This window comes from Cucurbita moschata, unplaced genomic scaffold (genome assembly GCF_002738365.1).
Source record: "Cucurbita moschata cultivar Rifu unplaced genomic scaffold, Cmos_1.0 Cmo_Scf00021, whole genome shotgun sequence".
NCBI classification, from domain to species: domain Eukaryota; kingdom Viridiplantae; phylum Streptophyta; class Magnoliopsida; order Cucurbitales; family Cucurbitaceae; genus Cucurbita; species Cucurbita moschata.
In genome coordinates, this window is record NW_019268537.1 from 3,176,355 (window position 1) to 3,199,863 (window position 23,509).

The 23,509-nt window shown below is 36.4% G+C and overlaps 3 protein-coding genes and 1 non-coding gene across 5 annotated transcripts in view; 1 reads left to right on the forward strand and 3 right to left on the reverse strand.

The window, feature by feature from the left end:
• Positions 1-1,238: 1,238 nt before the first annotated feature.
• LOC111458485 (protein BIG GRAIN 1-like E) lies at positions 1,239-2,271 on the reverse strand. The gene has a single exon (XM_023101189.1). The coding sequence runs from the start codon at positions 2,176-2,178 to the stop codon at positions 1,348-1,350; it is 831 nt and encodes a 276-aa protein (XP_022956957.1). The 5' UTR covers positions 2,179-2,271; the 3' UTR covers positions 1,239-1,347.
• A 5,879-nt stretch (positions 2,272-8,150) lies between these two features.
• On the reverse strand, positions 8,151-8,224 carry TRNAI-AAU. Its single transcript has one exon. It is a non-coding gene; the product is annotated as a tRNA-Ile (tRNA).
• A 2,052-nt stretch (positions 8,225-10,276) lies between these two features.
• On the forward strand, positions 10,277-11,757 carry LOC111458216. The gene is made up of 3 exons (XM_023100727.1): positions 10,277-11,029; positions 11,104-11,189; positions 11,275-11,757. The coding sequence occupies exons 1-3, from the start codon at positions 10,444-10,446 to the stop codon at positions 11,584-11,586; spliced, it is 984 nt and encodes a 327-aa protein (XP_022956495.1). The 5' UTR covers positions 10,277-10,443; the 3' UTR covers positions 11,587-11,757.
• Positions 11,758-12,923: 1,166 nt separating this feature from the next.
• LOC111458493 (AP-1 complex subunit gamma-2-like) overlaps positions 12,924-23,509 on the reverse strand; it is a 17,092-nt gene continuing 6,506 nt past the window's right edge. Inside the window, exons 8-19 of one of the 2 annotated variants that reach the window (XM_023101201.1) lie at positions 23,102-23,265; positions 22,300-22,354; positions 21,670-21,792; positions 21,464-21,562; positions 20,037-20,164; positions 18,215-18,319; positions 17,820-18,076; positions 15,068-15,313; positions 14,796-14,971; positions 13,991-14,095; positions 13,379-13,503; positions 12,924-13,285 (exon numbers count right to left, since the gene is read on the reverse strand). In XM_023101201.1, coding sequence (XP_022956969.1) covers positions 13,408-13,503; positions 13,991-14,095; positions 14,796-14,971; positions 15,068-15,313; positions 17,820-18,076; positions 18,215-18,319; positions 20,037-20,164; positions 21,464-21,562; positions 21,670-21,792; positions 22,300-22,354; positions 23,102-23,265 — 1,554 coding nt within the window. In that variant the 3' untranslated portion in view covers positions 12,924-13,285; positions 13,379-13,407. The remainder of the gene's footprint in view (positions 13,286-13,378; positions 13,504-13,990; positions 14,096-14,795; positions 14,972-15,067; positions 15,314-17,819; positions 18,077-18,214; positions 18,320-20,036; positions 20,165-21,463; positions 21,563-21,669; positions 21,793-22,299; positions 22,355-23,101; positions 23,266-23,509) is intronic. The other variant, XM_023101202.1, reaches the window with a different exon arrangement.

Sequence of the window (23,509 nt, forward strand, 5' to 3'; positions counted from 1 at the left end):
GGGGGGGGGGGGGGGGGGGGGGGGGGGGGGGGGGGGGGGGGGGGGGGGGGGGGGGGGGGGGGGGGGGGGGGGGGGGGGGGGGGGGGGGGGGGGGGGGGGGGGGGGGGGGGGGGGGGGGGGGGGGGGGGCATCATTGGTATGTAGCATTATTATTTCTTTCTAAAGGCTATGATCAATTGGATAGAATTTATCTCCAAACTTAATTATGTAACCTTTGAAATCTCCCTCCACATCTCTCAAATTCCATTTGTCAACCAGACAATTCTTCTGTTTGCTTGCATATTCCTCATAAAACGACACCGTTTCTCGCCCCCCAAACTTATCAATTCCCAATTTCTTTCTTCACCCAATAATTCATGATCATGAGTGTGTTGGAACTTGAATTTTAATAAATTTTTTAACTTTTAATCTTGTTTCTAATCTAATATTTTAAATTTTAATGGTAACTTTTAATTTTAAGTATTAATAACGTTTATATAGGGACCCATTAATTAAGATATTATTAAAGGTTAGAGACGATCTCGTCTAACTAATTAAGATATATGTCTTTTCAGAATTCATCTCGGGTTTGTGTCAAAGTTCATCTAAATTTGAACCCATTAAAGATCTAGAGAATTAGAGACTCGAAGCTCATTACCTTTTAGAGTTCTTCTCTACGTTTTGAGAGAAGTTTGTCTAAACTTTGACTCGAGAAAGCATGGGAGGGCTAGAAATCACAAGCTCTTTCCCTCCAAAGATCTTCTCGATTGACCGAAAAGTCATAGATTCAAGTTTTTCACGAACTAGTGCATATACATACGGATGAAATTAGTTTTTTTTTTTTTGTAAATTTGGAGGAAAAAAAAAACACAACTAAACCCTAAAGTGTTTCCTCCTCTCAGCTAGTGCCATTTTTTAAGGACTAAGATGGTGTACTTGTGATAATTTGGAGGTTTGCTGTTTTAAAAAATAAACAGTGTCAGAAATTTTATGTGGTCAAATCAAAATTTTATATTTGTGAAATTTGGTTCTCTTGAACAACCAAAAGACAAGGTTCCTAATCCATGCCATGCATCTCACACATGCTTAACCTTGCATGATTAGTCGCCACTAATTTCATTAATTAATCCAAAACCTTAGGACGAAGTCATTAAATATCATTAATGAATGTGCCCCAAAAGTTTAAAAAAAATGAATGGCTATGATGTGTTCTTGTTTGGTGACAATCTAGTGACAAAATCATTAAACATTGCAATGGAAATCTAATTAGCATGCTGGACATTAAAGAAAAAGAAGGGGACAAACTTTCCAATAAAAAAAAAAAGAAAAAAAAAGCAAATATTTGATTTGAACATAAATTTATTTAATTTACAATTTGTTCATAGATGGATAAGATTGGATGAAATCTGGTCTGTTAATGGTCTGAATGTTTGTGGATTCGTAGACTGGCAGGCCGCAATCTGAATCACAGATCCTTAGCTCAAAAAGATCAGAGCTTGAATCACTTTCAGCTCCTTCATCGACGCCGTTCATTTTTCTGATGTCGTATTGATTTTGTTTATGATATCCACTTCCGAGATTCTTGGAGGATGTTCGTTTTTGATCCAAAAGGCTTCTGATTTCCTTGTAGTTTTTGTTGGGTGTTTGTACGGTACAATTGGGAGCTGGTGGAGTTCTGAATCCAGAAATGTTGGAAGATGAATAAATTGAGGATGATTTTGAATCAATCAACGTACTTAAGCTGCTTCTTCTCTTTCTTCCCCCATTTTCGTGGAGATCTTCGGATTTTATGGGGTTTTTGGGTTTTTTTTTCTTTTTCGAAGCTGATTGGTTGAAGAGGGAATTGAGGAAATTGGCGAGGCGGCCGCCGGGGGAGCTGGGTTGTTGCCGGTGTTTTTTTTGGTCTTTGGTTGTTTGTTTTTCCGGCTGCGGGAGAGGGACTATGTTGGTTCTTATCGGTAAGTCGAGGCTCATTCTGCCGCCTCTCCAGCCGCCGTCGTCCTCTCTGAAGATCTTCTGAGAAAATAAGGAAGTGTCGTAGCTGGCGGCGGCGGCGGCGGCGTTGTAATGGAGCTCATTGTAGCCGGAGAAGTAGCGGGCGGCTTCGAAGACATCGAGCTCGCCGGAATCTTTCCGCCGGTGAAGTGATTTGTTGAAGATCTTATTTGGCTTGCCGGAGAGTTGGCTGGTAACGGACATGATCGGAGAGGAAATTTGGGCGGAGAGGTTTGTTGTGGAAGAGGCAGAAGAGGAAAGAGGGGAATATATATGGGAAAAAAAGTGAGGTTTTTAGAGCGTATTAACTAAGAAAGAAAAAATTATACAATGTACGCAATGATTATATATATATATATATATATATATATATGTCTTGTAAGTAAAGCTAAACTTTGAACCAATAATAAATTTTTACCTTTTCTTTTTTTGATTATGGTGTATATAAAGTTTCATTTTTTTTTATTTTCATGAATTTTTTAAATACAAACGTAATAAAAACATGATCGAAGAAGTTTAGAAATAGAAATGCTACTTATGTATGACTTAAATGCGAAAAACTAATTGATATGACTTTATTACATGGCCTTTTCAGTTGGTGTCATCATTTGTACATGAAGCCTATATATTCACATGGGGTTACAGGTTGTTGGGTCGAGGACGAAGTCCAATCTCACGTAGTTGTCGACCCATTCTTTGCATTGGACCTACCAAACCCACTTGCAGCGCTCGTGCCCCCTCCGATCGAGCCTCTTCACGCACACAGCTCGATTCGTGCCGAGGCCCACGTTCGGCTCATACACTGTTCAATTGCGCTAACACCTTCTCCCTTGGCTCTGCTTAGCTTTCGACTTGGCTCCTAAGTTTGGCTTGATTTTCAAAATTTTGTCCCTCTTTTATCATTTTGAATCGTTTCCAAGCCATTTTTCCAACTTGATATAAATTGAGCTGCATTAATCAAATTAGAAGAACTAGATGAAGTTAATTTTTAGGATATCTGTTCGATGCCATAGAATGTTATAGGTAGAATCATACCATGACAAGCAGGATTAGGTTATGACCAAGGGAAGTTAGTGAGCTTAGGCCAACACTATAACCAATTAGAAAACCTTCGAACTAGGTTAGAGTAGTTGTATGAAAGCATAAATATCACTAAACTGTAGCTTTATTATGTGATTACATCTTATGTTACGATGTTCTAGTGTATTTTCATGATTCATGTACTTCTTGATTATCATGTTTTACACATTACTATTATTATGTTTATGCCCTATGAAAAAGCACGATGTACCATCACCATGTATAATAAGGATGTATGAAATACTATTATTGAGAATTCATGTCATAAAAAATATGGAAGTAGTATGGGCATCATTACACATTACCATGATTTTTAAATGCGGGCCCTCATGCATATTGTATATCGGGAACATAGATAACTTTTTCAGTAGGTTACATACGAATGCATACACTACGATATCATGCACGCTCCTTTATTTTCATTGATTTTAGGTAGCGTAAGCATACCCTACTCCATAATCAGACCTAGGTGGTACATAAACGAGCCTATCTAATAAGATCATACATGTATGTGAATTGTGCGTAGAGAAATACTATGCATGAACATTATTATGTTTAAAGTGAAAGGCGAGGTGACTATTACAATAATTAAAATGATGGATGTGTCTTTTTGGAAGAGACCCACTTGACAGTAATCTTTGATTTGGCAATACAGAAAAGAGTGGCCACCAGAAAAAAACAAAACTTTTCTTTCTCTCTCTCTTTTCTTTACAACTCTTTCTACAGATCCATATTAGTTTGTGTCTAATATCATATTGGTAGAGAAAAAAGCGAAATATTCCTTATAAGAATGTGAGAATTTCTTTTTAAAAGACATGTTTTAAAACTATAAGGTTGACGGCAATACATAACAAGCTAAAGCAGACAATATCTGTCAACGGTGGATTTGTGCGGTTACAAGTGGCATCAGAGTCAGACATTAGACGGTGTATCAACGAAGACACTGGATCCTCAAGGGGTGGATTGTGAGATCTCACATCGATTGAAGAGTGAAACAAAACACTTCTTATAAGAATGCGAAAACCTTTCCCTAACAGTTACCATTTAAACCGGTGAGACTGACGATTATACATAACCGACTAAAACAGAAGCAAATCAATCTTAGACTCCTTATAAAGGGGTTGTTAATTTCAGCCAGCCACATCATTATGCCGAAGAAAATAAGGTCAACAACATATTGATCTATGTTTTATTGTGCTTGGAAGCCACTCCCTTTAGAGAGAGAGAATAATGGTTTAAGATTGACCCATTAACATCCTGGCCCTTTGGAAGTGGGGATGGTAAGCCATCTAAATCTCGCTCTAGAAGGAGTGATAAAATTCGATCGGTAAGTAGAGATTACGCTCGAAACTTTAAAAAGAAAGGAAACTTTCAACAACGAGATGATAAGAACAATTAACCTCCGCAATGATATGATATTGTCCACTTTTAGCATAAGTTCTCGTGACTTTGTACCTATGATATTTTCCTTAATTAGCCACTTTTACTCGTATATCCATGATCTTATCCGTAATGAGCTATCCGTAATGAGCTATTATATGAAGAGAAACAAGGAAAATGGTAGAAAATTGGTGTTGGTAAAGGATAAGGAAGCATTGGTCCACACCCAGAAAGGTAGCAATCGAGGAGTTAAAATGATTCGGAGTAATTGACGATGAAGCATGAGAAAGGGAATTATTTTTTAAGGTTCCCCATCAAATGAAAGCTACTGTTCATAAGAAAAATGTCCCAAAGCAATCAGCAAAAGGGGAAAAGGAACGGTTCGGGAGTGAATACGATGAAATAAGGTTTTCTATAATTTTCATAAAAGATTTAAAAAGTCGATGTTAATGTAAATGTCGAGATTTCAATTTTACAATATGTCGATGGAAATATCGTTAAAATGTCAATGTCGAAATGAATTTAAAAAAAAAAACGATGAAAATATCAACATACCAACAAAAATTTAATATCACCATATTAGTTCGTTAATCATTTCAACTCGTTTTAAGTCCCGTGATGAAAACAAGACTAACTCTTTTATCATCGATTGATTTGAGAGGACATCTTTGTCCATCTACAAGAGTCGTTGCTTTTTTAGTCTTTTGATTAGAGTAGGGATCTCGAAAGAGCGGAGCACGATAACTATCATAGTTGACAAGATTGAAACTGATTTCACAACTATTTAGTCTTTTGATTACAGTAGAGGTCTCGGGAAAACGAAACACCATTTCGTGGAAACCTTTCACTAGCATACGCATTTTAAAGACTTGAGGGAAGCCCAAAAGACAAAGTCGAATAGTGTCTACCAGTAGTGGGTTTGGGCTGTTACAGAAGCAAAACACGTTCCAGAAAAAATTTCAACTTGGGAAGGTGATCCTCCCGATAAACTAACCATACCCAAATCCACAACCTAGAAAGGACGGATCGAAGACTACACATCAATCGTTATTGGAGTCATCATTTCCGTTATTTCGAGAGGGAAATAATTAAAAATTGGCAGTAGAAAGCAAAGAAGGACGTAGAAAGTGAGAGTTGAATTTGGAAGGTGGCTGTGTGGGGTTGTTTCAATGTATTTGTAGCAATCGATGGGGCCATAAACTTGTCGTCATGAAAGAAAGAAATGAACACGACACATTGTTTGTTTGGTATTCGATATTGGGCAAATGTTTGATTTCATATAACTGGCATTGGGCCTTCATAAACAAATCAACCCCACTTCCCAACACAATTTTGATATCAAAATCTTCTTGCTTCAACCTCAAGTGCTCATTATAGAGTTTTATTCATCCAGCTAACAACAACTAAACTCTAGACGAACACGACTCTCCACAATTGTATGATATTAATTGTTACAAACACGACTCTCCACAATTGTATGATATTAATTGTCACGAACACGGCTCTCTACAATTGTATGATATTGTCCACTTTGAGCATAATCTCTCGTGACTTTGTTTTGGGATTCCCCAAAAAGCCTCAAACCAATGGAGAGAGTATTATTTATTTATAAACCCATGATTATTCCCTGACTTAGTCGATGTGGGACTTTCATCATCCAACAAATTGTAGGTTGTTGAGTTCTAAGAAGATGGCTTGTTACGTATCGTCGATTTGCTTTGGTCCATTACATATCGTCGTGATCAGCCTCACGGTTTTAAAACGTATCTACTAAGAAAAAGTTTTCACTCTTATAAGAAATGTTTCGTACCCCTCTCCAACCGATATGGGATCTCACAATCCACCCTCTTTAGAGTTCCAGTGTTTTTGCTGGTATACTACTCACTAGCTCTGATACTATTTGTAATAGTTCAAGTCTATTGCTAGAAGATATTGTCCGATTTGACTCGTTACATATTGTTGTCAGTCTAACGATTTTAAAACGCATCCACTAAGGAGAGGCTTCTACACCCTTATAAGGAATGTTTCGTTTCTATCTCCAACCGATATGAGATCTCACAATCCACCTCCTTTGAGGGTCAAGTGTCCTCGCTGACACACTGTCCGATGACTAGCTTTGATACCATTTGTAATAGCACAAGCTCACCCTTAGTAAATATTGTCCGTTTTAGCTCGTTACATGTCATTGTCAGCTTCGCGATTTTAAAACGCATCCACTAGGGAGAGGTTTTCAAACCCGTATAAGAAATTTTTCATTCTCCTCTTCAACCAACGTGAGATCTCACCTTAAGATCAAAAGTATTTATTTAATTTGTGGCATCGAGATCCATCTCGACCCATCTCGAACCATCTCGACCCGAGTGGAGAATCTCTGTTTAAATAGAGAATGGAGAAAAATACGGTGTGACGATGGAGTGATGAAATAGAAAACCTAAACACATGGTAGGTAAATACAATGAAAATAAGGGGTTTGTCCTGAGTAGTGACACACACAATCCCACCTCATCCGGCGGTGTCTATACAAAGCCAAACTCGCAATGAAAAATCTTGGAGAGATTCATGTGTTGTACGTTGTGATGATGTTTTGTTGCTTTCTTTGATTCTCAACCATGCACTCATAAAGTCACCTTCCACGGCCACAAACTCCCCATCAGTCCCGTCCCTTTCAACCCCACCTCCGCCCCATACGCCACAGCCAAATTCAATCAAATTACGCATCTTTCTTCACTGCACTTGTTTGTGGTATCACCGGGAGACAGTGCGTAGGACATCGACCAAATGTGTCCCCCAAACACAACCCCATGCTGCCCCACAAAAACTCCTCAATCAACCAACACCTCTTCTCCAATCAGCTGATGGAAATTGGATAAACAGAAAAAAAGGGATGATTTTTTAGATTTGTGGATCTGGGTTTTCCAACCCAACAAAAATCTTGAATTCAAAGCTCAAAAAGATATGAACTTTGTCACAAAGGCTATGCATGCTTTTGGAGATACCCATTATCTCTCTTGAAATACCCACTCCAAGAACATAAACGTGTTCCAATTTGATTCACTCATAGTGCTCAAATTCCAAAACACAAGAAGAAAAAAAAAAGACAACTTTATTGATGGGTAATGAAATATTATCTTTATATCCATTATGGATCCATGTAATTTAGAGCCGCTAATTCTCACCCAAATTTGGCTTTTTCTTTCCTTTCCTTTTATGATTCGACACTATAAAATAAATGACAGCTTGAATGATTTGATTTTCACGCAAAATTACATCAATTCATCCACCAGTAATGTTTTTCTTGTCTCTATGTTTGGTTCATGCACATTCTTTTGTAATGATATGTACTATTTATAAAATTAGATAGAACAACAAAGAAAAATAACTATGAAAAGGTCGAGAGTAAATTGGTTCTCGATTGAATGGTGTCTTTCAATAGCTTTATAGCTTTACGATAACATAGGTTACACTTTACATTGTTCGGGTTTTGTAATAATTCATTAATGGGATGAGTAATTTTTATTAGTTTAAATTATTAATGTTAATCATTGAATTTTCTTTTATTAAATACTTAAAAAATATCGGGAAAAAAATTCAAAGAAAAAATAATTGCGTTCAAGTTATCTGGACCTTGAAACCGATGTCGCTTTGGGCCTGATGTTGGCCCAGTCCGAAAATAAACTTGCTTTATTATATTATAAAGAGAAAAGACGTGAAAAAATTGGCCCATGCAGGTTTCGAACCTGCGACCTTCGCGTTATTAGCACGACGCTCTAACTAACTGAGCTAATAGGCCTGTTGATATTGATTTCATATTTAACGAATAACTATATAATATTTAACATGAAATTAATGCAATATTTTCTTTTTGGTTAAAATTTATGAATATTTAGATGTTTATTCAATAATAAAGTTTCTGTATTAATTGGGTAAATTTTTAATCTGCTTATTTGAAAAAAATTAGTGAATTTATAATATTTTTAGACTAAAATTAGTGAGTCAAATTAACGTTAAAAGTTCCAATATTTAACTAAATTTAATGAAATTTAAAGTTTTAGAGTACAAAATGATATAAAATCAATTTGGATGGTAAAAATGAAAGGATAAATTATAAATTTAACCTACTCAGCATGTTTTATTACGACGTTGAATTAAAGAAAATCAGATGGGTTGTGTGATGTGGGTGAGAAACTGTGTGGGCCGTGGCCCAAGAACAGAGATCCAATTGTAGTGAGCCGTGGCCCAAAAATAGAGAGAATGGCAGGCTTTGGCCCAAGAACAGAAATCCAATGGTAGTGGGCCGAGGCCCAAGAATAGAGATAGAATGGCAGGCTTTGGCCCAAGAACAGAGATCCAATGGTAGTGGGCCGAGGCCCAAGAATAGAGAGAATGGCAGGCTTTGGCCCAAGAACAGAGATCCAATGGTAGTGGGCCGAGGCCCAAGAATAGAGAGAATGGCAGGCTTTGGCCCAAGAACAGAGATCCAATGTTAGTGGGCCGTGGCCCAAGAATAGCGATAGAATGGCAGGCAGGGCGGCCCAACACATGAATGAGTTCTTTATCCACTTCAATTATGAGAATTAGGATCATGATTGCAACTTTTATGTGTTTGGAGAATAATGCAAAAGACCAATCATTAATATTTATTTAATCCATCTCTCCCTTTGCCTTTTCCTTTTCTCTCACTGTTCCATGAATATTCCCCCCTTTTTTTTTCTTTATTATTATTATTATTATTATTATGCTTCTCGAATCCTTTTAAGCTCTAAACTCGACCCTAAAATTGAATCCCTGACAAGTCATGTATCTCTCTCTCTCTTTAAAATTAAAATTAGAGATATTTATTTAACCGGCAAAGCTTAGACTTTGTAGGAATTTACCACGAACAGAACGAGAAATCCTTGATTACATAAAGAATGTAGAAGGAGTGAGAAGAAAGTTTTTTTCGTGAGGTAAGCATGGTTGCGGATGGAGATTTATATTCTTCATCCCAACCCTGCTCGAATATTATATTATAATATTAAAATTTGAATTATTATAAATTAGGTGGAACATTATATTTTATTTTTAATCTTTAATAGAAATTATATTAAACTTCCAAATCACTTACCAAAATTTACAGGAGGGATGAGGATTAAAATATGAGGCGTGGATGAGAACAACGAAGCTTTCCACATCTGCACTGTGTCACAATTGAACTCTTGCGATAACGAGACATCGATTGTGTGGTACTTGTTTTAACCCAGTAAACAAGTCAATTGTGAGAAATTTGAATTTCGCAGATAACGTTGGCATATGCTCGAGCCTTGAGTTATGTTTGTGAGAAAATAAGTTGAAAACAATTTTATAAGTTATAAACGATTAGGCAACAACAATACTTAATCCAAGTAGGAAAAAGTGACAACTTTGTTATATTCCCTATAATACATTTTTGGAGGCATTTTACCCTGGCGGGTGTAGATATGATTTTCGTGAACAATAGTACATCTAACACAATAATAGTTAGAGTCTATCTAACATAAAAACAAGTAAAAAGGGTATGGAACGGGCATGTGATCATGAACAACACGTCCTCGACAAGTATGATTAGGACATCCATCATGCGGCCACAGATAACACGTTTTGGACAAGCATAGCCGTGACACAACACACATCATGGACATCTCTATATGAAACAGTGACCTATGATGAAAAATGTCCAAACAAAAGAAAAAACCTGATCTTTATATGGTAATTAAGGTTCCAATCAAATCCAACTTAATTACTTGCTTTTGAATTACGCTAAAGGAAAAAGTATTGACCAAAAAGAAAAGGCGTAGGGATGAAGTTGTGAATTAAAAGCTTCTAATAATTTAATTCCCACTCTGCTCTCTTCCCCATCTTTTCTAAAATCTCCTCACAAATTACAATCTTTTTCATTTGTTCTTCACAATTTTGCAGACAGGGGAGCGCATTCAAGTGTCAAACTCTCAGAACATAAGAAAACAGCTGGCCTTTGGCGAAGAGTATCCATTGATGAAGATGATGGGCCAACACTGTTTCATGAGGAGCACGTTCAGGAATAAGCCCCCACACACCCAAAAGGAATTAAAGAAGAAAAAAAGGAAACCAAACCAACTGAAATCATTACAAAGCAAACAAGGAAAGATAAAAGAAACTAAACTATGTGATTCACAATCACAATGTCTCTTTACCGACACAAAGAACTCTGTTCAATCTCAGTCAAATTCCAACGAAAACTCCCAACCCTTTCGTTTTTCTTCTGTTTTTCCTTGTTTTGAAGGAAACCCATCTCCAGAAATGGGGAAAACTGGAACCAAGTTGCCAAGTTTCTGCCTGAACCGGATCCGGCCTCACGTTCGAGTGCCTATTCAGTCCAAATTGGACTCTGTTTCTGTGAAAACCGGACCGAAGAAGGCTGATGATTGTGTAGAGGGTGGTGAGGTTGGAGCTAAACCAGGGCTGGGAAATGGAAGGAAGATCATGATTGTGGTTGACTCCACCATTGAAGCTGAAGGAGCTCTTCAATGGGCTCTGTCTCACACTGTGCAGAATCAAGACAAGATTGTTCTACTTCATGTTATCAAGCCTTCAAGAAAGGGTATAAAATTTGTACCCACATTCGTTCCTTTTCTTATGTTTTAATGGAGAATTTAGCCATTTCTTTTGTTACAGGGGAAGGACTAAGCAAGGAGACATCACCAAGAGCATATGAATTGGTTCATTCCATGAGAAATTTATGTCAATTGAAGAGACCAGAGGTAATAACTTAAGATTTCGACAAATGGGGTTGGATTTAACCAAGATTTTAGGAGATGGGTATCAAGATTTTGTGTTTTTTTTAAGGTGGAAGTCGAAGTTGCAGTGGTGGAAGGAGGGAAAGAGAAAGGGTCGGTGATTGTGGAAGAAGCGAGAAAGCAAGAGGCATCGTTGCTGGTTTTGGGGCAGAAGAAACGGTCCACGACATGGCGGCTTCTGATGGTGTGGGCTGGACACCGATGGGGGGGCGGCGGCGGCGGCGGCGGTGGCGGTGGAGTAGTGGAGTATTGCATACAGAATGCGAGCTGTATGGCGATTGCAGTGAGAAGGAAGAGCAAGAAATTGGGTGGGTATTTGATCACGACAAAGCGACAAAAGGATTTCTGGCTTTTGGCTTAATTAATTAGAAACCAAAAATTGGTCTGAGTTGTGGTTTGAACATTGAAGGGTGTGGGTTGTATATAATTGGCGGTGATGATTTGCGAGTCCTATCTATTAATTGGGACAGCTTGAGTGTCCAACGGTTTGGTCTAATTTCTAATTTCTTTAATGGATTGATTTGGCTTTCTTCTTTTTTCAACTCTTCTTCCTCTCTCCCTCCCTTTAAAATACTGCCTTCATACTGTTCAGAATCTTAAATGGGATGACATTCTATGAGCTAACATATGCCTGCTGGGTCGATGACTGTTTTGATTGTTTGGTTAGCCAGTCGGTGAGTAATTACCTATCTGTGTGCATTACTCGGTGCGTTGCAATGGAGAAAAGCACGAACCTTTCAACCAAAAACATATTCTACCCAAATCTCTTCCACACTTCCTTGAAACTATTGTTTTCATAATTTTCTCCATCTGCTCCTCATGTCTTCCCCTCAGAACCCCAGCTCTTTCTTTCTCCCACCTCACCCTCTCCACAATGGCCATACTCAGCCCCACATCCGTCGGACCAAACTCCGGCAGCCACCACCCTCTCCGCCGCCAACCCTCCGAACACGCATCCACTGCCACGCCATTATTGTTCCCAACATTACTCATCTCCTTCCCAAAATGAAGATGAAAGGGCAATACCATTTTCCCACAACCACTGGGAGTCGGGCTCGTAGTGTGTCAAGGCTTGAGCTTGAGAAATCTGGAGGAGTCCACCGGGAAACATGGACTTGGATATAAAACCACTGAGACTCATGCAGTTTATCCGTTTATTGATTTGGAATAGTGGTGTACCTCAATTACACATTATGTTACTTGTAAACGTAACATAAGTACCGGTCCCTATTTAGACATCTATATAGACACTAACTTGTTTGTTCAACGTGTCGAGCTGTTCCAGACAACTCAAATAAAATAACATAAAATCATTGAAAAGAAAGGTACACAGGCAAAAAAAAAAAAATTTTACTTCGAGTTTGAAACAAAGCTACAAGCCATATAACAGTGTCATTTTATTATATAAATTGAAAAAGAAAAAAAAAGAGAAAAAAAAAAACCTTTTAGGTGATACAAACACTCTTCACCATTATCTAAAATTAAATTTTAGCTTAGCATCATAATTTTTTATCATGGTTTTCAAAAAGAAGATCCAGGAAGGTCTGAACTCAGTCCAGTAAGGTCCGAACTAAAGTTTAAGCATAAAAGATACTGAAGAACTTAGGAGAGAGAGAGAGTTCTTTCACCTCGAGAGTTGCAGTACATCAGAGTCCCTCACCCATTTTTCCTAGAGGCTTACAAAGGCAAGCATGGAAAGGATGATAAAATATCATGAGCTTATATTTCAATAAGAAAAAGAAGAATACTGAACAAATCGAATGGAATTCCCATCTTTTTAATGTTTGGAATGTTCACTTACCCTGGTGGTGACTGGTTGGAAAAGATAATGCTAGACAGTGAAAACTACAAAACAAGTGGCAAAGTACCCGCGCCCCCAATTCTTAATGGAACACTTCATGCAAGACAAAATTTTTATAACCAAAATCCCAGTACAATAACTTGAAATAATGTACAAAAACCACTCTGAAAAGACATTCAGAAACAACAGAGGTGGGGATCCAGAGTGATGTCATTGGATTTATAGAAACCCCAGGCAAGCAAAATCAGCCATCAATGCGCTGCAAATCAAACCCCCCCTTCAGATTGATGAATTGAAAAAATTAGGATAAGAAATTAAACAACATGAAGACTGAATAGGGTCAGTTTATCACCTTTTGTACGCTTTCTGGGCCGTTCAACATCACAAGTTACGAGGGAAATTACTGACTTGACCCTCCTCCAAAACATCTTTGTCATCCACCTTGTACGCTATCCTTAGGCGCATCACAAGATGTTTCTGAAAATAAGAGTATTCCAATTATCCAGGAGACATATAACTGGGAGAGTGAGCGAGAGCAAGCTGAATTTTTGGGGTAAGAAACTAGAAGTTGACTACAAAAAAATCCTGAAGTAATTCTAATAAAACGCAGATAACTGTGCCACAGTTCTTTCATATCCTAAATAAATCAGTATTCATTTCAATTTTTGATATTGATCGGCTTCCCAACAAATGAGAAACAAACGAAAAAGTTTTACCAAAGATTCTTTGTATAAAATAAATAAACATATTGATCAGCTTTCATATCCTATATAAATCAGTATTCATTTCAATTTTTGATATTGATCGGCTTCCCCACAAATGAGAAACAAACGAAAAAGTTTTACCAAAGATTCTTTGTATAAAATAAACAAACATATCCAGAGAAAGTCATTCAACTGCAATGCAATACTAAATTCAAAAAAGAACCCAAAACTGAATTCTAGAGGTTGCAAAAGAACGATACCTTTCCATATTGGCTATTAGTCACTCTCAAACTTTGTGTGATGGACCCATTACCACTTCCAGGCAGAGTACTAGCACTAGCCGAATCTAAATGCAGTTGAAGAAACTGTTTGAAATCCCCATACAAATGTCAGAACTATTTGTTAAAGAAAAATTAAAGATATAAGATAAGCGCCTATTATGCTATGATAAACTATGCATAACCCTGCTAACTTGAACATTCTAATTCCTACGTGAATGTGACAACAACGAAAGTACATATGACAAGACGTCCAAAAAAAAGACGAAAAATATCATAGCTAGATATCCAAACCAATAAAATATAGTTCAAAAGGCATATGGGAAGAGATTCTACAAAGTAAGGTGACTTAACAATCATAGCCTTCCAAAAACTACAACCCATAAAACAGGATGAAAACCACTAAGTACTTGAATATGACAAAAAAAAAATCTTGAAAAAAAAAAAAAAGCGAAATAAAGCTTAGAACCAATTGCATGTCACCATTTTGTTCTTCATTTTCTTTTTTAAAAAATAAGCATGCTTGTTGACCTATTTTTTTCTTGTACTTCCAACGTTTTGGAATCTTTGCCAAAACTTCAAAGTTTCAGATGACATACAATTTTCAAAATTTTCCTTAGATTTTAAATTTACCCAACATTTTTTTAAAAAAAAAAACTAGGGAACAGACTATGTGCCTGTTAAAACACTTCAATTTTTTTAAAAAAACAAAATAGGTATGTAAGACCTTAATAATTAATTACAAAAGTAGCTGCATGGTGAGTTAGTAACTTAATATCACATTTACCTTTGGAACTGCTGCCTGGAAAATAAAATTTGTATAGCTATTAGGAGATAAGTTTTTAAATGTGGCAAGGATCAATGTCGTCTGTGGGCTCCCAGCTGTCTTAGAGAAGTCAAAAGTTATTCTCAGTGATCCACTCTCGTATGCAACTATAGATGGATAAACTGAACCATTCTCATCTGGACAAAAAATGGAAAGCTATCAAAGTCTTGACAAGATTCATATCAACCAAAGAAATTCCATGTAATTCCGAGTATCAATGACAAGTTTACCACCTGCGCTTGCCAAGTTAGGGGACAGTCCACCCAATAAATCAATTGTAGGAGAAGATACAGCAGCAGAAGGTTTGTTTGCTGAAAGAGAAGAAAGAGAGGAGAGTCCATCCAATTGAGAAGTAGGCGATTTTTCTTGATTAGATAATATGTCAGTTGCAGACGCAGTGCTCTGTGCAGGTGGTGATGTTCCAATTGATAAAAGATCCAACAGAACATCAGTTCCACTTATTGGAGTTGGATTACTTCCTGAAAATATTCGAAGTTTTCAAACAACAAATAAAAGTCCTTCCTGATACGACAATAGTAGTAAAACATGTGCACTATTTCATAACAAAAAAACACAACATCGTTTGACAGTCCACAATATGTAAGCCGAAAATTATTAGCAATGCCAAATTATATAAAGAAAAACTACCAGACTAGAGAACTGATAGTTGCTTGCTTTTCACCACTGAATTCTTGAGAACCCGAACCCTCAAACCTCAAATTAGTGGAAATGAATATCCAACAAGTATTGAAATGGAAGAAATATAGAAGCCAGTTTACAACATGCAGAATGAACATTCAACAACCATTTACAACATGCCTCGTTTTTTTACACTCCTTGCTGGTGTATGATGTGTAAAGCCAACTTGAAAACTCATTGCCATCTATTTTGGCTCTAAACCTTTGCTCAACGATATTGGAATTTTATTTAAGGCAGTTTTGGTTGGAATATGGTTATGCCCAGAAAGATTCACGATTGATTATCCTTGATATTTGTGGGACATCCATTTAAAGGTGATGCAAAAGCTTGATGGTTAGCCTTAATTGTTCATCCTCTTGGTGATGGAGTGAGAAGAATGGAAGGATCTTCAGTGATACTCAATCACCTTCAATTGAAGGCTGCATGGATTTAATTTTATTTAATGCTGTTTGTGGGTGTAAATGTTTATATCTGCATAAGGTTATAGACTTTCTTCTTTAACTCATAACTGGATATCTTTTTTAATCCATCAAGGGTGGTTTGGAGGATTTTCCCTCTTGATCATTTCATTTATCAGTGAAATCTTTCGGTTTCTATCTCAAAAATAAAATAAAAAGAATAAAAAAAAAATTCAAGCTAAAACGTAGATAAGAACGATTTTTGGTTGACAGATGCAAGGTTAGGTATTGGACTGATCCATGGATAGAGATTTCTCCTTCAGCAAACCATTTCCCCAGGCTTTACGTGTTCACCAATAGAAAGTATTTTAAAGGTCAAAAAACGCTGCAAAAGTCAGATTAATGGTTGGAAATGTGACTTCTGTAGGATGACCTAAAGTTGGAAAGTCTGGCTGCAGCTATTGAATTTTGTCGAAGGTTCTGTGTTCTCTCCCGAAGAGAAGGGGAGAATTTGGGTAGGAGATCAATCTGGAATTTGGACTCTTTCTACTAAGTCCAGCTTCCAACATCTATTTGTTCAGGAGGAGGCCCTAAGTTGTTAAGCCACTTTCAAAGATAGCTCGAGTGTTCCTTTATCCCCTCTTCATTGGAAGTATTAATACCAACAACGGGGTCCACCAAAGGAACTCCCAGCAGCTCACTCCCTAATTGATGCTTTTATTTCTTGGAAATCTTTCAGAATTCCATGTGACCATCCCAGCAGAGCAAGCCTGCTGAGAACACTGCCGCAGGTCCAAGGGAACATTAGGCAGTTGATCATGCTTAAGTTGTAAGGCAGTGGTTCATCCACCAAGCTTAGGTCCAAGGGAAAATTGAAACAATTTCATTGTTGAATGAAATAGGGGAGAAGAAAACTTCTAAAAGTCATATGGCAGTGGTTCATCCAACAAGCGTAGGTTATTATCTCCTTAGAACTCAAGAACATAGTTATCAACGTATTTAACAGATCTGGTTCAAGTGAGGTAGAACGACTATCTACCTAATTGATGTGTTCTTTGCTAGAGTTCTTCTGCACACTTCAATCACTTGTTCAAAGACTTCCATTATGCCCCCTAATGTTAGTTTCTCTTTCATATATTTATGGATTCTCTTCAAAAGAAAGCTGAAGTTATTTGGGCTGATGCTGCTGAAGCTGTTCTTAAGGATTAGGAGGAGGGTAGGGATGTTAGACATTGTGGGATATTATTGTTATGGCTTTGGCTCTTGCTCCATGGAGTTCTGTAAATATCCCCTCTTCTATTCCCTAGATCCATTGGATCTTTTTTAGGTTTTCATCTTTTTTTCATTGAAATATTGAATTCTTATCTAAAGATCCTTCAACATGTACATACATTTTTTTGAACTTTTTCTTTTTGGTTGTTTTGTCTTTCTTTGCTCCCTTTAGAAACTTGTATCCTTGAACATTTTTTTCCTTTCTTATATCAATAAAAAGTTGTTTCTGTGATTTTAGAAAAAACGTATACACGTATACTTCAGTAGTTAATATAATATTTGATGACAAGTTTTTGGCAGATGAGGTAACTATATCCCATACTTTGTGTAAATGAATTGTCTCCGCAGCATCATATGACTCCAATAAAGATAATATCCATCCAGTATTCAACCAAATAACAGGAATTTGAACTAGAAATAATAGATCAAAGAAGAATCAACTAACTATTCTCAAATATATGTATATTTAAACAAAACAAAACAAAATTATAGAGTTTGTGGGTCTTAAAAGAAGTATATTAAGGAAAGCGAAAATAGCTGCATGATGCAAAATAGAAGTGAAGAAGTTTACCAAACAGTCAGGAAATAGATAAACGTGAATGCTTTCAAAACTAACCAGATTTCTCTGGAGCTGCGGACAAATCAAGCCCAAGAAGATCCTGAATAAAACCACCACCAGAAGAGCTAGGCACAGGAACATCATCTGAACTTAGATCAAGTAAATCGACGAGAGGAGCAGAAGATTTAGAAACTCCATTTGGAAGGTTAATTGCAGCAGCATTGGAAGTCGATACTGATCCTGTCATAGAACCAGCCCTTTTTCCAATGAACGTTGCCTCATCCAAAACTGGCATCCTTTCAACCAACACAGACCTGAAGATGCGCTTCCATCAGCTCTGTAATATTTAATGGAGCTCTAATATTGGTTCATAAAGTAAAATTCTTCCCTTTAATGAAATTTGGAAATTTCATTTAATTAGGGGAAAGAAGAAACACTACGCCAATAGATACCTCATTTTCTGATGACTTGCAATGATAGAATTGAATTCGATGGATCTTTGCTGCAATTCAAGCACGAGGCTTCCTTTATATTGAACAATTGAATTGTTGATCCTCCTGCAAATAGTAGACAAAAGATGTCAATTAAAATCACAAAAATTGCCGAAGATTTTTAAAGCTGCCTAGATAAATAAATGATGCTTCACGACAAAATTTGGATTGCCAGATTAAAGTAACTTTGTTAGATATTTGCATAATTTTTAGCTTGAAAAGTTGGAAGAAAAATTTCTCGTATATCAGAGTAAAAAATGTAAATTTTCATGATTGCAATTCTTTAGCCACTCTTTGTAATAAATTTTTGTGTCTTACAATACTCTTGTACATTTTTATGTGCTAATATCACTTTATTTCTAATTAAATAATAGATTTGAAAACTGACTAAACTTGGAATATCTTGACTCGTAATAGAATTTTTGCATGGTTAGCAGTTAATGGGAGGTGAATTAGCTCTTGTAACTTTATTTAGCAAGCCCAAATCGATTTGCCTTCAGCCTCAATGGTGTATTAAGAAAACCGGAGGGTTATGGCCATTTAATGATTTACTGCGTAGTAGTTTCAGTACTGTGAAAGAGTATAAGTACTGGAAACTAGTGTTAGATTAGCCTATGAATTTTTCTTCATAGGAAAGGATGATATGGTTAACAAGAATAACGAAGAAGACCTAAAATATTGGATGCATAGAAACTTAATCAAATGAGCTAGTTTTTAGGACGATTGAAAATGTTAGAGATTTCCCCATATTTCCTAGAAAATCTTTTATGGTGAAATTTGGAGAACCAGTCCTTCAAAGCGAAAAGGTAGTCAAAGAGAACAAATCTAATTTTCTAGGAGACTGGATCAAGCATTCAGACCATTTATAGAAAAGATTTCCATGGCAAGATATGCAGCAATGCGGGACTTAAAGTACTCATACTCCTAGTAATTGAACGACCCCTTGACAAAAAAAAAACACCAATGCATCTGCAACCAACCTCCTGCCAGAAATTATCATTGCCAGTCTGGGAAATGGGGGCGTATCTTCCAAGGCTAAATAATTGCCCAGTGGCACCCCCAACTAATTTCAAAGAGAATCCCAAGGGATGATAATACCGCTGAAGAACCTTGAGATTCAATGAACACCCCCACTAATTTCTTAATGCCTCTAACACTCCACTACAATCATAGTTAATGGAGAAAAAAGGATTTTTTTAGTTCACTGCTACACTGATGTAATAATTAAGCAGGAGTTTTCTTGGCTGGCTTGCATTTGAGGATATGCACAATACAAAGCCAACACTACAAACATGGTCAGCGAGCTACCCTATGGATATATCTGAGAAAGCATCTTTCTCCTTAGTTCCTGGAAGGAACATTAAAGGCCTCGAGTTTTTTTTAATTCCTCTTAATCCAAACACCTTTTAATCCCTCTAAAAGTCTAACTATTCCTCTCGAGCCACACACCCACAAAACAGCAAAGGAACAAGCTTGCCATAACACTCTTCCCCTTCACAATATTTTTTGTTATTATTCTTCTTTAGATTGGGGGTGTTTTGTTTAATCCTCATTTGGGCAAAAGGTCCCCCCCTCATCTCCTTCATGATCTTTAGGGTGTTATTTTTTGCTACTGAAAATATTAATAGGGTTTGGAAATTTTAGATTCAAACCAGGTGGCTAATGAACTAAGCCAAGGAAAGCAGCGGATGATGAGGTACAAAAAAACTCCTTTCAACAATTTACAAACTTTAAGAGGGAATTTCATATCACCAAAAAGTGGATGGCACAGGCAATCACATACTCTGAACATGATGGGAAACGAGAAGAGAGCTTCAGCAAAGCAATCATGCCCATTGCTTTGGTGGTAAGATCCGAGCCAATGCGTTTAATAGCAGTTTCGGCAACATCCACAGCATCAGATTCTGTTACCTGTGAAGAGATTTAGATATTGATTCAACAATTCCAAAAAAGAATTTGCACAACATAAAAGAATGCCCATAACCATAAAATTTGCAACTAAAAAGTTATATGATCTGAATTATTGGATCATCTTAGATCCAGATAAAAAAATATTTGGTGAATTCATGACCACCATATAACAATATAACAGATAGCCCTAACCACGTGGAAGATAGATAAACAAGAAATAAATAAACAAATAAAATCTAATGGAGTTTGCATATCTTTACTGGACACGTTCCTCATTAGCAGATGAACTAGTAAGTAATGATCATAAAAGTACTGATGAGTTTGTTGGGATTTGTTTTTTTTTGTTTTTTTTTTTTGTATGTCTTGTATATTCTTTTATCTTTCTCCATGAAAGTGTAGTTTCTAACCCAAAAAAGAAATAATAATAATAAAAGTAAAGAAAATAAGTAGAAGGAATACAAAGATAAGGAAAGTGATTTTTGAATTTTTCCACCAAACCAAAATGAATCTACCATACATATCCGGCATTATCAAATAAATTTCAAAAGATATTTCATAGAACTTTGCAAAATTTTGTTACAAGCATCCCAGTTCCTATGCAGAACTTAAACCAAGGTCATTTATTAGAACAAGAATGATAATCAGATATAGAAATATTTTAAAGGCCCATACCTTTATTTTATTTTATTTTATTTTTTATTATTATTATTATTATTTTTTTTTTTTTTTTGACATAAGAAACACTTGTATCCAAAGTGAAAATGCATATTAAGCTATGGAAGGCTTGTCAATATCGCCCTATGCCCAAGACATAAAAATTAAATAAATAAATAAAAATTTAGGCATGGTTGCAAATAAACATTCTACAAAAAATTTTAAAATAAGTGTATATGGGAATTATTTGTAATTTAGATACGATTTTGTGTGTGTGTGTGTGTATTAGTGTAGTTACTCTGTTGGCAATTAGAAGGTTGAAACTTCTAAATAGTAATAAAGACCCTTTCTGTTAAGATTTTGTTGGACCGACAAGAGATCTCTTCTCGATGCTAGGTTGTATCAAATTTTCCTTTTCATAGTTATCCTCTTCTAGTTATTAGTGCAATCTTTTAATTATTAGTGCAAATTAGCATACCTTGAGGAAGCTCCTAGGCGCGTTGTCAAGATTTCTTATCCTCTTTTTTGTATTCCTTCATATTTATTGAATTTTTTTTTAATTTACAAATCACAGAGAAATGTTTTAACGGCCCATCATAAAAAATAAAAACAAACAGAAAAGAGGAGCGTGGGAAGAGTACTTACAACTATGGGATCCTCTATATCAAGCATTCCAATATTATTGACCAACATGTCGCCATATTCTCCGGTGCACCAAACTGCCACTCGAAGAAGACTTTCCTGCTTAACATGTCAGCATAGGCATAAGGGCATGCCCACTAGAATAAATGGTGTGTGTCTGGTGAGGGGAACAATTTGGTGTTTACTTCTCAAAAGAGGACGACTAATACCTGCTCACTAGATCTCTGAAATGCTCTGTACAAGGCCCTTACAGTATACCCATGGAGGTCAGATGCATTGCTTATCACGACAATAAGGGCATGCCATACTTCATCTTTTACAAAATTTCCAGCCTACTAAGCAATGCAGAAGTATCTAAGTTTTTATCAAAGGGAATATGAATCTTAATGTGCAGTAAAACTTGATGGCAGGTTCATAGGATGTCAAGGCTCTTTAGATCAACAGAAATTGATTGGATTCACGGAGAAAAAAATTATGAAACAAAGATAAAGATAAATGAAGAGAACACTCAAAATAGGAGTCGGCACTGAATGATAAGAAACGAAGGCACTCAACAAATACGTCATCGAGAACATCTAAAATTGGTGTTAATTGGTATTAATAAGTATCGGTGATATGCAAATAGAGTACCATATCATTGTAGGGAAAAATTAACACATTCAGCTCATTAACCAAAACTGTGCTGTAGAATGAATTTGCGCATGTTTCCTTCAGCAAACTCAAAGCAGAAAATTAAAAGACTTTAAATTGATATCTAAGTAACACGATTTAAATAGTCCAAAAGATCATAATCAAGCTCAGAGATTATCAAGATAAACAGATAAGAATTCGGATCATACCTCAGAGAGAACCTTCAGCATCTGATCAATGTACCATATTTTCTCTGGGGAGTACCTGAAGCACCAGGATAAGTGTCAATTGGAACATCATCCTAGAAGGCTAACGTTTTTTTTTTTTTTTTTAACATGAGAGAAAAAGTTGTCACAAGTTACTTTCAACTAGTCCTAAATCCTCATTCACTTGGGATATTAGCTGAGTAAATCTCAAAATTTTGTTTAAAACTTGGAATTCATAATCCACTTAGAACCTAGTCATTTCCTTTTGGTTTAACTTGAACTAACACCTTCGACCTCTAAGAATGCAACCCATGCAATTGCCGATGTTTTTAAATGATATCAGAAAATATTTTCTCATATTAGACATTATAAAAGACCACTAACTTCCAATTTTATAAAGAATGAAAAATAAAATAAGGAAGCTGAGGCATCCACCAACTTCAGTGAAGTTGCAATAAAGCTCTTGGATCAAATGAAATATAGGAGGAGAGTAATCACAAACTTGTTATATGCAAGAAAAACTGAAGTATCCCAACTAGCAAATTTCACTATCGAATTGCCCACATTGCAAGAGACCACCTATTTCTTTCCAACCACAATTCCCACAAGATAGCCCGGCAACATTGAAATTTTAGTAAAACCGACAAGCAAGAAGCGTGAGGAAGAGAGGAAAGATTGTCACAATAGACAAGGGAATGTAAACTCATTCCTTTCATTTTTACTAAAAAATGATTTTTTTAAAAAGAAAAAAGAAAAAAAAAAAAAAAAGCAGAGGTCCAGAAAGAAGATGAACTGAATCGCTCACTTCGCAACAATTGAGCAAATTTTTGCAGTAAGATCTCCCTTAAATTCTTGATCAGCAACTTCCAGGAATTCAATCAGCTCTTTGGTCAGGGGCTTGACGTTGCTCTCATTCACTAGAAGGTAAACAAGATCAAGGGCCCTTTTCCGGATTGAAGCATCTGAATCCTGAGACAATACAGAATTAAAATGTTTTGAAACGTGCCCAATGGACTGTTTTCTCCACAAGTTTGCACAAGAGTCGATCAAGAAAACTATAAACAGTTACATGTTGACCAAAATTTTCTATGTTACCCCAAGCATGACCTGTACCAGACTTCGCCATTAGCCTATTTACAGTACCATGCACAATTCATTCAAAGATTTGCTATAAATTTCTCAACAAAAAAAAAAAAAAAAAAAAAAAAAAAAA

What these genes read in the sequence shown, in the direction of transcription:
- LOC111458485 (XM_023101189.1), bottom strand. Translation starts at nt 2,178, where the DNA reads ATGTCCGTTACCAGCCAACTCTCCGGCAAGCCAAATAAGATCTTCAAC.
- LOC111458216 (XM_023100727.1), top strand. Translation starts at nt 10,444, where the DNA reads ATGAAGATGATGGGCCAACACTGTTTCATGAGGAGCACGTTCAGGAAT. An exon ending in TATCAAGCCTTCAAGAAAGG is followed by an intron (nt 11,030 to 11,103) that starts GTATAAAATTTG and finishes CTTTTGTTACAG; the next exon opens with GGGAAGGACTAAGCAAGGAG. An exon ending in GTCAATTGAAGAGACCAGAG is followed by an intron (nt 11,190 to 11,274) that starts GTAATAACTTAA and finishes GTTTTTTTTAAG; the next exon opens with GTGGAAGTCGAAGTTGCAGT.